The following is a 13,404-nucleotide window of genomic DNA, read 5'->3' as shown; positions in this document are numbered from 1 at the left end:
ACACACAGAATGCAAAAGGAAGACAATGTTGAATCGGATTGACATTTTCTTTTTAATAAATACTTTATGACTTTTAATTCTGGCAGTAGTTCTCTGTACCATATAAGAGTAAAGGTAGTCCCCTGTGCAAGCACCAGTCGTTTCCGACTCTGGGGTGACGTTGCTTTCACAATGTTTTCATGGCAGACTTTTTACGGGGGGCTTGCCATTGCCTTCCCCAGTCCTCTACACTTTCCCCCCAGCAAGCTGGAGACTCATTATACCGACCTCAGAAGAATGGAAGGCTGAGTCAACCTCGAGCCGGCTATCTGAAAACTCAGCTTCCGCCGGGATCAAACTCAGGTCGTGAGTAGAGAGTTCAGACTGCAGTACTGCAGGTTTAACACTCTGCGCCATGGGGCTTCTGTAGCACATAGACCCCCATCATTTCGGACAAGCCCTAGGCCAGGGGTGGCCAACGGTAGCTCTCCAGATGTTGTTTTGCCTACAGCTCCCATCAGCCCCAGCCATTGGCCATGCTGGCCGGGGCTGATGGGAGTTGTAGGCAAAAAAACATCTGGAGAGTTACCGTTGGCCACCCCTGCCCTAGGAGATGGGGAAAGCATGAATGGACCTCTTCTCCATATGTTTATCCAGCCTACAGTTGCCAGGTCTGTGGTGGAAAAGACCGGGAGACTTTGGGGGTGGAGCCAGAAGAGAGCAGTGTTTGAGAATGGGAGGGGCCTCAGAGTCCACCCTTCCAAGCAGCCATTTCCTCCAGGGGAAGAAAAACAAAGAACCGCGTACGAGAAATAAATATATTCCAAGATTTATAGACTCTGTGTCGATTTCTTAAACAGTCAGAGATACCATATAACACAGTAAAAACAATTTCTTTCATACGGGAAGGTCCCATTGCAGAGATAAGACAGTCCTTTTTCATAAATAGAGTCCACATTCAAAAATACTTAGAGAGCAGTAGGGTCTTTGCATGTTTCCATTAAACTCTGAGTGGAATCCAACAGTCCTCTTTATTAATTCAGCTCCAAAAGAAAAGTACTTCTGGAATAGAGGTGCTCCTTTACATGTCAGTCGACTCCATGTTTAGCATTAAAATGCTTTTTTTTCAAGAGCCATACTGTTCTGTAAGATCCACAATTTGACGTCAAGCAAAAAATCTTATTGCATTTCCTTTAGGCACGAATCAGTTTGAATGCAGAATGCAGTTCTGCAGGACTTGCAAGGCAAAGATGCTCCACCAGGCTGCTGTGGGTTGAGGGCAGCGATGGGTACCATCTCATCTGGCGTGCCCTCTGTCTCTGGAGAGCCAGTTTGGTGTAGTGGTTGAGTGTGCAGACTCTTATCTGGGAGAACCCGGTTTGATTCCTCACTCTTCCACTTGCACCTGCTGGAATGGTCTTGGGTCAGCCAGAGCTCTTGCAGAGTTGTCCTTGAAAAGGCAGCTGCTGTCAGAGCTCTCTCAGCCCCACCCACCTCACAGGGTGTCTGTTGTGGGGGGAGAAGATATAGGAGATTGTGAGCCGCTCTGAGACTCTGTGGGGAGAGAGAAGGGTGGGGTATAAATCTGCGGTCTTCTTTTTCTCCCCCCCCGCCCCCCACTTTTCTTCTTCTCCTTTCCACCTTCCTGTGGGGCAGTGACATAACTGGAATTTGAAGGGTTAACTTCAATGCTTTTATCTATGCATTTTTAAAAATAGTTTTATTATCTGTGAATGTTTTTATCATTATGTTGTTCATTGTCCAGAGCTGTGTGTATTCAGGGGTAGGGCGGCCTTTCCATTTAAATTATAAATATAAATAAGTATAAAAGAAATCCTTTGTCTAACCCTGATCTTAGAATCATAGAATCATAGAGATGGAAGGGACCTCCAGAGTCATCTAGTCCAGCCCCCTACACAATCTTCAGAGAAAAGCTTTGGAGAATCCTCTGGGCTTTTAAGGAGTGAAGAAGACACCTCATCCCCTGTGCACTGCAGACCACCCTTGGAATGTAGGCCTCCTCTCATCCCCTTAGATATGTTCTGAACACATATAACCTTGCCATATAACAGTGCCCATTAATCGATCACTTGACTCTGTTCACACCTGTTTGAGCCAGTTTGGTGTAGTGGTTAAGTGTGCAGACTCTTATCTGGGAGAACCGGGTTGGATTCCCCACTCCTCAACTTGCAGCTGCTGGAATGGCCTTGGATCAGCCAGAGCTCTCTTATCTGGGAGAACCGGGTTGGATTCCCCACTCCTCCACTTGCAGCTGCTGGAATGGCCTTGGATCAGCCAGAGCTCTCTTATCTGGGAGAACCGGGTTGGATTCCCCACTCCTCCACTTGCAGCTGCTGGAATGGCCTTGGGTCAGCCAGAGCTCTCTTATCTGGGAGAACTGGGTTTGATTCCCCACTCCTCCACTTGCAGCTGCTGGAATGGCCTTGGGTCAGCCAGAGCTCTCTTATCTGGGAGAACCGGGTTTGATTCCCCCCTCCTCCACTTGCATCTGCTGGAATGGCCTGGGGTCAGCCAGAGCTCTCTTATCTGGGAGAACCGGGTTTGATCCCCCCTCCTCCACTTGCATCTGCTGGAATGGCCTTGGGTCAGCCAGAGCTCTCTTATCTGGGAGAACTGGGTTTGCTTCCCCACTCCTCCACTTGCAGCTGCTGGAATGGCCTTGGGTCAGCCAGAGTTCTCTTATCTGAGAGAACCGGGTTTGATTCCCCACTCCTCCACTTGCAGCTGCTGGAATGGCCTTGGATCAGCCAGAGCTCTCTTATCTGGGAGAACCGGGTTGGATTCCCCACTCCTCCACTTGCAGCTGCTGGAATGGCCTTGAGTCAGCCAGAGCTCTCTTATCTGGGAGAACCGGGTTTGATTCCCCACTCCTCCACTTGCAGCTGCTGGAATGGCCTTGGGTCAGCCAGAGCTCTCTTATCTGGGAGAACCGGGTTGGATTCCCCACTCCTCCACTTGCAGCTGCTGGAATGGCCTTGAGTCAGCCAGAGCTCTCTTATCTGGGAGAACCGGGTTTGATTCCCCACTCCTCCACTTGCAGCTGCTGGAATGGCCTTGGGTCAGCCAGAGTTCTCTTATCTGGGAGAACCGGGTTTGATTCCCCACTCCTCCACTTGCAGCTGCTGGAATGGCCTTGAGTCAGCCAGAGCTCTCTTATCTGGGAGAACCGGGTTTTATTCCCCACTCCTCCACTTGCAGCTGCCGGAATGGCCTTGGGTCAGCCAGAGCTCTCTTATCTGGGAGAACCAGGTTTGATTCCCCACTCCTCCACTTGCACCTGCTGGAATGGCCTTGGGTCAGCCAGAGCTCTCTTATCTGGGAGAACCGGGTTGGATTCCCCACTCCTCCACTTGCACCTGCTGGAGTGGCCTTGGGTCAGCCAGAGCTCTGGCAAAGGTTGTCTTTGAAAGGGCGGCTGCTGGGAGAGCGCCTCTCCAGCCCCACCCACCTCAGAGGGTGTTTGTTGTGGGGGAGGAAGGTAAAGGAGATTGTGAGAACCCTCAGCCCCACCCACCTCACAGAGTGCCTGTTGTGGGGGAGGAAGGTAAAGGAGATTGTGAACCGCTCTGAGACTCTTGGGAGTGGAGGGCGGGATATAAATCCAATATCTTCATCTACCTCACGGGTGTCTGTTGTGGGGGGGGGGAGGTAAAGGAGATTGTGAGCTGCTCTGAGACTCTTCAGAGTGGAGGGCAGGATATAAATCAAATATCTTCATCTACCTCACAGGGTGTCTGTTGTGAGGGAGGAAGGTAAAGGAGATTGTGAGCCGCTCTGAGACTCTTCGGAGAGGAGGGCAGGATATAAATCCAATATCTTCTTCTTTGACTGTTCCCAGAAGAGACCATTAGCTCTTGAACAGCTTCAAGAAGTTGTTCCTGATCTCTTTGGTCCTTAGACCGTAAATGACGGGGTTGACGGCCAAAGGGAGCAACAAGTAGACCGCACTTATCAGGTTGTGGACGTCCTGAGTGGCGGACTTGGCTAAGCGAAACACAGCGGAGGAGATCAGACTGGAGGAATAGACCGTGAGGATAACCAAGAGGTGGGAGCCGCAGGTGTGGAAAGCCTTGTTCCGGAGGTGGCCAGAGGTTATCCTCAGAGCCGCATGAATGATACGGCTGTACGAAGTCAGGAAGAAGCTGACGTCAAAGATGATGGTGATGGTCCTTGCCAGCAAGCCGACAATGCTGTTCCTGGAGATGTCACTGCAGGACAACCTCATGAGGGCCATATGTTCACACACAAAATGCCTGATGATGTTGGACCGGCAGAATGTCACCTGAGAAGCCAGGATGACCACTGGGCTCACGACAGACATGCTCCGGGCTAGAGCAACCAGAGTCAGTATCACTATGAGTTTCCTTGTCATGATGTCCATGTAGCGGAGTGGGTGGCAAATGGCCACATATCTATCTAGAGCCATCATGAGGAGAATGTTGTAGTCCACCATGAGAACAAAGTAGAGGAAGAACATCTGGACCAGGCAGGCCGTCAGGGAAATGCGGAGGGCTCCAAAAACGAAGCTGAGAAGCATCATGGGAAGGACAACTGTGGTGCCACAGATGTTGACTCCAAAAAGCAAAGCGATCAGCGTGTACATAGGGGAGTGGAGGCTGCTCTCTACCCTAATGGTGTAAATCAGCATGGAGTTTCCGACGACAATCAAAATGTAAAGGCAGAAGAAGGGGATGGCCAGCAGGTATCTGGATTTCTGGAGGCCAGGAAAGGCGAGGAGGAGGAATTCTGTGTAGGAGACATTGACGCTTCCGTTCTGGCTTCTTCCAGACATCTCAGGACTTTCTGAGGGCAGCTGCAAAAATCCCAGGATGCTTCTGATCTGCAAAGGGGAGAAAGAAGAAATCTGCTCATTCTTGTGTCTCTTAGCCCTACAGATAACTGATTTTAGTGGAAAACTATGGAATAAGAAAAAGGTACAATGCATAGTAATGAGTAGGAGGCCAACGTTTCTAGCCAAGGGGAAGAATTGCTCCCGAAGTAGAAGAAGACCGCAGATTTATACCCCGCTCTTCTCTCTGAATCAGAGTCTCCGAACAGCTCACAATCTCCTTTATCTTCTCCTCCCACAACAAACAGTGAGGTGGGCGGGGCTGAGAGAGCTCTTCCAGAAACTGGCCTTTCAAGGACAACCTCTGCCAGAGCTATGGCTGATCCAAGGCCATTCCAGCAGGTGGAAGTGGAGGAGTGGGGAATCAAACCTGGTTCTCCCAGATAAGAGTCTACACCAAGCAGAATGGGACTTCTGTTATTGGCAGTCAGTGGTGCCTGTTAAGCTTTGGAGGATTCCTATTGGTGTTTCCAAGGCTGGAGAATTCCACCCCTTCTATTGCTTAGAGGTCTGGTAAACATTTTGATTGAATGGAGACAGTCTGTCTGGAAAGGTAGCCATTCATGAACCACCATGAACTGTAACAAACAACATGTAAGTTTGTGGAATGTTTGTGCCCATTGCCTCACCATGAACATTGCTTCACAAACCTCAAACCAACAAGAATTCTTTGATGAACTTTAGTTTGTGATCCAGTTGGTGGCCATCTCTAGTCATGTTCACAAAGACAGTGTAAAAATGGACCCCCTTTGGCAGCACCCGCCCCACTGGTTGTTTTCTGCAGCCCCAGAAGGTCGGACCAGAACCAATGGGTTGAAATTCAATCAAAAGAGTTTCCGGCTCAACCCTAGGAAGAACTTCCTGACTGTTAGAGCGGTTCCTCAGTGGAACAGGCTTCCTCCTTGGGAGGTGGTGGGCTCTCCTTCCTTGGAGGTTTTTCAACAGAGGCTAGATGGCCATCTGACAGCGATGAGGATCCTGTGAATATAGGGGGAGGGGTTTGTGAGTTTCCTGCATTGTGCAGGGGGTTGGACTAGATGACCCTGGAGGTCCCTTCCAACTCTAGGATTCTATGATCACTGCAGGTGCCACTGCTCACAACTTAATCATGATCAGCACGGGTAGGTTTTAGACCACAAAGGGGGAACATGCAACTTGGAACCAACCTCTCTGCAGCTCCTTCCATTCTTCTATTCCTTTCTCCCAGAAGCTATACACACACATACATATTGGCCACTGTGTGACACACAGTGTTGGACTGGAGGGGCCATTGGCCTGATCCAACAGGGCTTCTCTTAAGTTCTTATGTGACACAGAGTGTTGGACTGGAGGGGCCACTGGCCTGATCCAACAGGGCTTCTCTTATGTTCTTATGTGACACAGAGTGTTGGACTGGAGGGGCCATTGGCCTGATCCAACAGGGCGTCTCTTAAGTTCTTATGTTCACCTTTAAGACCAACAAAGTTTTATTCAGAATGTCAGCTTTTGTGTGTGCATGCACACTTCTTCGGACAAGGTACATGATTCCTCTTCTGAAGAATTGTGCATGCACACACGAAAACTTACATTTGGAATAAAACTTTGTCGATCTTAAAGGTGCAACCTGTCTCCTACTTTGTTCTATTGCTTCAGTTTGGTGGAGAGCCAGTTGGGAGTAGTGGTGAAGTATGCGGACTGGGAGAACCGGGTTTGATTCCCCACTTGCAGCTGCTGGAGTGGCCTTGGGTCAGCCATAGCTCTGGCAGAGGTTGTACTTGGAAGGGCAGCTGCTATGAGAGTTCTCTCAGTCCCACCCACCTCACAGGGTGTTTGTTGTGCGGGAGGAAGATAAAGGAGATTGTGAGCTGCTCTGAGACTCTGTCCTTGAAAGGGCAGCTGCTGTCAGAGCTCTCTCAGCCCCACCCACCTCACAGGGTGTCTGTTGTGGGGGAGGAAGGGAAAGGAGATTGTGAGCCGTTCTGAGACTCTTCGGAGTGGAGGGCGGGATATAAATCCAATATCTTCATCTACCTCACAGGGTGTCTGTTGTGGGGGAGGAAGGGAAAGGAGATTGTGAGCTGCTCTGAGACTCTTCGGAGTGGAGGGCGGGATATAAATCCAATATCTTCATCTACCTCACAGGGTGTCTGTTGTGGGGGAGGAAGGGAAAGGAGATTGTGAGCTGCTCTGAGACTCTTCGGAGTGGAGGGCGGGATATAAATCCAATATCTTCATCTACCTCACAGGGTGTCTGTTGTGGGGGAGGAAGGGAAAGGAGATTGTGAGCCTCTCTGAGACTCTTCGGAGTGGAGGGCGGGATATAAGTCCAATATCTTCTTCTTCTTCAGACCAACACGGCTGCTTGCTTGGATCCTCCTCCATTTCAGTTGGGGCATGGCTTCAGAATCAAAGTTGTCGATTTACCTACCTTGACATGCTCGGAAGCCTGGGCTGCAAATTCTGCAAAGGCCGGATGCATTCTACTGGCTTAAGTAAGTTCAGGTAGATGCTCAGGGGAGGTCCGACCCAGACTGTCTCCTGTGGGGGCTGGGATTGCACTCCAGACAGCAAGGAACACAGCGGCTTCTCTCTTGCAGGAGGGCATTTTAAGTTCATGACTCAGAAGCTGTGGACTTGGGTGGGGAATATGCGATTTATCTTTATCACAAAGCAACTGCAGGAGTCTGAAGGGTTAGAACGGAGAAAAGGAAGCCCTTCTTCAGCCAAAGGGTGATTAACATGTGAAATTCACTGCCACAGGAGGTGGCGGCGGCTACAAGCATAGCCAGCTTCAAGAGGGGATTGGATAAAAATATGGAGTAGAGGTCCATCAGTGGCTATTAGCCAAAGTGTATGGTTGGAACTCTCTGTGTGGGGCAAGTGATGCCCTGTATTCTTGGTGCTTGGGAGGGGCACCATGAGAGGGATTCTAGTGTCCTGGCCCCGCTGGTGGACCTCCTGAGGGCACCTGGGTTTTCTGGCCACTGTGTGACACAGAGTGTTGGACTGGAGGGGCCATTGGCCTGATCCAACAGGGCTTCTCTTATGTTCTTATGTGACACAGAGTGTTGGACTGGAGGGGCCACTGGCCTGATCCAACAGGGCTTCTCTTATGTTCTTATGTGACACAGAGTGTTGGACTGGATGGGCCACTGGCCTGATCCAACAGGGCTTCTCTTATGTTCTTATGCGACACAGAGAGTTGGACTGGAGGGGCCATTGGCCTGATCCAACAGGGCTTCTCTTATGTTCTTATGTGACACAGAGTGTTGGACTGGAGGGGCCACTGGCCTGATCCAAAAAGGGCTTCTCTTATGTGACACAGAGTGTTGGACTGGAGGGGCCATTGGCCTGATCCAACAGGGCTTCTCTTATGTTCATATGTGACACAGAGACTGGCCTGATCCAACAGGACTTCTCTTATGTTCTTATGCGACACAGAGAGTTGGACTGGAGGGGCCATTGGCCTGATCCAACAGGGCTTCTCTTATGTTTTTATGTGACACAGAGTGTTGGACTGGAGGGGCCATTGGCCTGATCCAACAGGGCTTCTCTTATGTTCTTCTGTGACACAGAGTGTTGGACTGGAGGGGCCACTGGCCTGATCCAAGAGGCCTTCTCTTATGTGACACAGAGTGTTGGACTGGAGGGGCCACTGGCCTGATCCAACAGGGCTTCAATTATGTGACACAGAGTGTTTGATTGGAGGGGCCACTGGCCTGATCCAACAGGGCTTCTCTTATGTTCTTATGTGACACAGAGTGTTGGACTGGAGGGGCCACTGGCCTGATCCAACAGGGCTTCTCTTATGTTCTTATGTGACACAGAGAGTTGGACTGGAGGGGCCATTGGCCTGATCCAACAAGGCTTCTCTTATGTTCTTATGTGACACAGAGTGTTGGACTGGAGGGGCCACTGGCCTGATCCAAGAGGGCTTCTCTTATGTGACACAGAGTGTTTGATTGGAGGGGCCACTGGCCTGATCCAACAGGGCTTCTCTTATGTTCTTATGTGACACAGAGAGTTGGATTGGAAGGGCCATTGGCCTGATCCAACAAGGCTTCTCTTATGTTCTTATGTGACACAGAGTGTTGGACTGGAGGGGCCATTGGCCTGATCCAACATGGCTTCTCTGATGTGACACAGAGTGTTGGACTGGAGGGGCCACTGGCCTGATCCAACAGGGCTTCTCTTACGTTCTTATGTGACACAGAGTGTTGGGCTGGATGGGCCATTGGCCTGATCCAACAGGGCTTCTCTTATGTTCTTATGTGACACAGAGTGTTGGACTGGAGGGGCCACTGGCCTGATCCAACAGGGCTTCTCTTATGTTCTTATGTAACACAGAGTGTTGGAATGGAGGGGCCATTGGCCTGATCCAACAGGGCTTCTCTTATGTTCTTATGTGACACAGAGTGTTGGATTTGTATCCCGCCCTCCACTCTGAAGAGTCTCAGAGGGGCCACTGGCCTGATCCAACAGGGCTTCTCTTATGTTCTCATGTGACACAGAGTGTTGGACTGGAGGGGCCATTGGCCTGGTCCAACATGGCTTCTCTTACGTTCTTATGTGACACAGAGTGTTGGGCTGGATGGGCCATTGGCCTGGTCTAACATGGCTTCTCTTACGTTCTTATGTGACGCAGAGTGTTGGAATGGATGGGCCACCGGCCCGATCCAACAGGGCTTCTCTTATGTTCTCATGTGACACAGAGTGTTGGACTGGAGGGGCCATTGGTCTGATCCAACAGGGCTTCTCTTATGTTCTTATGTGACACAGAGTGTTGGGCTGGATGGGCCATTGGCCTGGTCCAACATGGCTTCTCTTACGTTCTTATGTGACGCAGAGTGTTGGAATGGATGGGCCATTGGCCTGGTTCAACATGGCTTCTCTTACGTTCTTATGTGACACAGAGTGTTGGGCTGGATGGGCCATTGGCCTGGTCCAACATGGCTTCTCTTACGTTCTTATGTGACGCAGAGTGTTGGAATGGATGGGCCACCGGCCCGACCCAACAGGGCTTCTCTTATGTTCTCATGTGACACAGAGTGTTGGACTGGAGGGGCCATTGGTCTGATCCAACAGGGCTTCTCTTATGTTCTTATGTGACACAGAGTGTTGGGCTGGATGGGCCATTGGCCTGGTCCAACATGGCTTCTCTTACGTTCTTATGTGACGCAGAGTGTTGGAATGGATGGGCCATTGGCCTGGTTCAACATGGCTTCTCTTACGTTCTTATGTGACACAGAGTGTTGGGCTGGATGGGCCATTGGCCTGGTCCAACATGGCTTCTCTTACGTTCTTATGTGACGCAGAGTGTTGGAATGGATGGGCCATTGGCCTGATCCAACAGGGCTTCTCTTATGTTCTTCTGTGACACAGAGTGTTGGACTGGAGGGGCCACTGGCCTGATCCAGCAGGGCTTCTCTTATGTTCTTCTGTGACACAGAGTGTTGGACTGGAGGGGCCACTGGCCTGATCCAACATGGCTTTTGTTATGTTCTTACGTGACACAAGAGTGTTGGACTAGAGGGGCCACCGGCCTGATCCAACAGGGCTTCTCTTATGTTCTTATGTGACACAGAGTGTTGGACTGGAGGGGCCACTGGCTTCATCCAACATGGCTTCTTATGTCTGGGGCAGTGATGCTCTGTATTCCTGGTGCTTGGGGTGGGGGGGGGCAACAGTGGGAGGGATTCTAGTGTCATCAGGAGGTCCATCAGTGGGACCAGGACACTAGAAGCCCTCCCACTGTTGCCCCCTCCCAAGCACACAGAGCGTTAGACTGGATGGGCCACTGGCCTGATCTAACAGGGCTTCTCTTATGTTCTTAGTTACAGTTGCTGCAGACACGCAGAAGAGATGGGTGTTTTGTAAGAAGAATTATATGAGCAATAATCCAAAAAGGCCCGACACTTGCTTGCTTGTATTTCAAAGGCTGATGCCATAAATGTGCATTTCGTACTTGGGTGTCTGAAGAGTCATATGTTTTCCTTCATGCTGGCAATTTATTTCACACCTGTGTTTTGTTCATCTTCCTCGCCTGTGTATCCCGGCTGGCCAGCAAGTGCGTCATGTGACTCTGGATGGAGTCAGCTGACGTCCTACGGCCGCCATACCTAGAAGCAAGCGTGGAGCGGCCCTTTTGTGTGCATCTGGTTTCCCAACCGCGCCCCATTTCCAGGGACTCTTCCTTATTTCCCACGCTTTTGACACATATAGAATATTGTTCCCCAGCACTGCGAAAAAGAATCCAGAGTTTATTTTCGCCTGCCTGACCTCCGAACTTGACAAAGTTGGAAGTCTCTAAACTAGTGTCTGTTTTCCTCCCTCCCTTCCTTGGGGCACCGCAGTGGCCCAGGAGCGCAATTAGCGTTAACGAGCTGGTCAGTAACGAGGCCACAGAATAATGGGTTCGCTCTGGCCTGGACGCAGCTCAATTAGGCTGCAGGTGCAATTGTAGCCATCTCGTCTTCCCTGGGCAGACGCTGGTTTCCCTCTGAGGCCAGACTTGCAGCTCTGCTCCTTTGGGCCTTCCGTTGCTGCCGGACACTGAGAGAGAAGAAACTTTTCTTCCTTTCTTTTCCCGAGGGCGGCTTGGCACAGTTTCCTCTCTCTGAAGTTTGCCCAGGACGGGCTATGCTAGATTCAGGCCGCTTTCTCCTCTGGCTTAAACTCAAGGTTGTTGCTAACATTCTATGCTCAGGAATTCATTATTTGGAAGGATCTTTTGAGCAGGGGACCCTGGCTGCGCGAACCCCAAGCCAGATCCCAGATCTTTCCCGGGCTCTGCTGAAAGGTTTCTTTCTTGAACAACGAGGCAGGCAGCAATTCGGATGTGCCTTCCCACGGCTGGCGCGCACGCCCAGGGCCTCTTGGCAAAGACCCCAGCCGAGAGCTGGATGTGCCACAGTGGCATCGTGGAATCTGTGGAAGGCCAGGGCTCAGTCAAGGCATACAGGCCCCACAGAGAAGGGCGGACGTGGGTCTCCCCAGTGAGGCTCACAGATCAGGGCCCTGCCCACTGGCGCTGACCTCAAGCCCCGGGCAGGGTCACATGATGACGGTGTTGGATTTGTATCCCGCCCTCCACTCCGAAGAGTCTCAGAGCGGCTCACAATCTCCTTCACCTTCCTCCCCCACAACAGACACCCTGTGAGGTGGGTGGGGCTGAGAGAGCGCTCCCAGAAGCTGCCCTTTCAAGGACAGCTCCTGAGAGAGCACTGGCTGACCCAAGGCTATTCCATCAACTGCAAGTGGAGGAATGGGGAATCAAACCCGGCTCTCCCAGAGAAGAGTCTGTGCACTCAACCACCACACCAGACTGGCTCAGAGGTGGCCCTTGATGAACCCAGGAGTGTGCATGTATGTGTGTGTGCTTAGATGCCTGGAAGATATAGTGACCCCTGGCACCCCCTAGTGGGGCTAGGATGTTTTTCAGAAAGGTGACTTGTATCACCTGCTTCTGCGCCCCAGTCCTGGTATTCCTTGGAGCTCTCCCGATCGAATACGGATCAGGGCCAGCCCTGCTCAGCTTCTGAGATCTGGGCTATCTGGGTCAGGGCCAAGCCACAGGGGGTTTGAGGGTCCCACCCAGCTATTTGAATGGGGCCCAGAAGGCAGCCCATGACTCTGGAGTGCCATTAAGTGTTACACATTTCTGAGGGAGGGAGAACTAGTGGTTGGAGACTGGTGCTGGTGAAGCAGAGTTTTCTGTTGCGTTTGGATTAGCAAAGCACCATTCACACTTAACCTCCAAATTAGGGTTGGCAACCGTCTAGGGAATTGGTTTCCAAATATACTTAGGAGGGCAAGGACGAGCCAGGATTTTCTGACTTGGGTTTAACCACATGCAATGGTTGAAACAATTGAAGAAAGCTGATCAATTTATCATTCATGAATTCCTTCCTTTCAAAAAAAGACAACTATCCAGGCATTCAAGATTTAGGTTGTATGTACATTTTCATACGCACACACTTATATGCAATAAACTTCGCTTTCACTTTTCTGGACAAGTAAAGATTACCTCAGTTAGCACTGAAAAAAAATTATTTTGGAATATTTGTGTAATGTAAAAGCATTTTTATATTTTGGCCGCTGTGTGACACAGAATATTGGACTGGATGGGCTGCTGGCCTAATCCAACATGGCTTCTCTTATGTTCTTATGTCTGGGGCAGGGATGCTCTGTCTTCTTGGTGCTTGGGAGGGGGTGGGGAGAAGAGTGGGAGGAGTTCTGGAGTCCTGGCCCCACTGGTGGATCTCCTGATGCCTCCTGGGTTTTGGCCACCCTGTGACACAGAGTGTTGGACTGGATGGGCCATTGGCCTGATCCAACATGGCTTCTCTTATGTTCTTTTGTCTGGGGCAGTGATGCTCTGTATTCTTGGTGCTTGGGGGGGCACAGTGGGAGGGCTTCTAGTGTCCTGGCCCCACTGGTAGACCTCCTGATGGCACCTGGGTTTTTTGCTCCTGTGTGACACAGAGTGTTGGACTGGAGGGGCCATTGGCCTGATCCAACAGGGCTTCTCTTATGTTCTTATATCATCATTATGCATGGACTGCAGTCCGCTGCAC

At 50.8% G+C, this 13,404-nt stretch overlaps 1 protein-coding gene across 1 annotated transcript; it reads right to left on the bottom strand.

Moving 5' to 3' along the window:
- Positions 1–3,847: 3,847 nt before the first annotated feature.
- On the bottom strand, positions 3,848–4,792 carry LOC132590932 (olfactory receptor 52K1-like). The gene has a single exon (XM_060263845.1). The coding sequence runs from the start codon at positions 4,790–4,792 to the stop codon at positions 3,848–3,850; it is 945 nt and encodes a 314-aa protein (XP_060119828.1).
- Positions 4,793–13,404: the final 8,612 nt, after the last annotated feature.

This window comes from Heteronotia binoei, unplaced genomic scaffold (assembly GCF_032191835.1).
Source record: "Heteronotia binoei isolate CCM8104 ecotype False Entrance Well unplaced genomic scaffold, APGP_CSIRO_Hbin_v1 ptg001202l, whole genome shotgun sequence".
Classification (NCBI taxonomy): Eukaryota; Metazoa; Chordata; class Lepidosauria; order Squamata; family Gekkonidae; genus Heteronotia; species Heteronotia binoei.
Note: the sequence above shows the minus strand (reverse complement) of the source record. Positions and strands in the feature narration are given on the sequence as shown.

Coding starts and splice junctions, on each gene's coding strand:
- LOC132590932 (XM_060263845.1), bottom strand. CDS start 4,792: ATGTCTGGAAGAAGCCAGAACGGAAGCGTCAATGTCTCCTACACAGAA.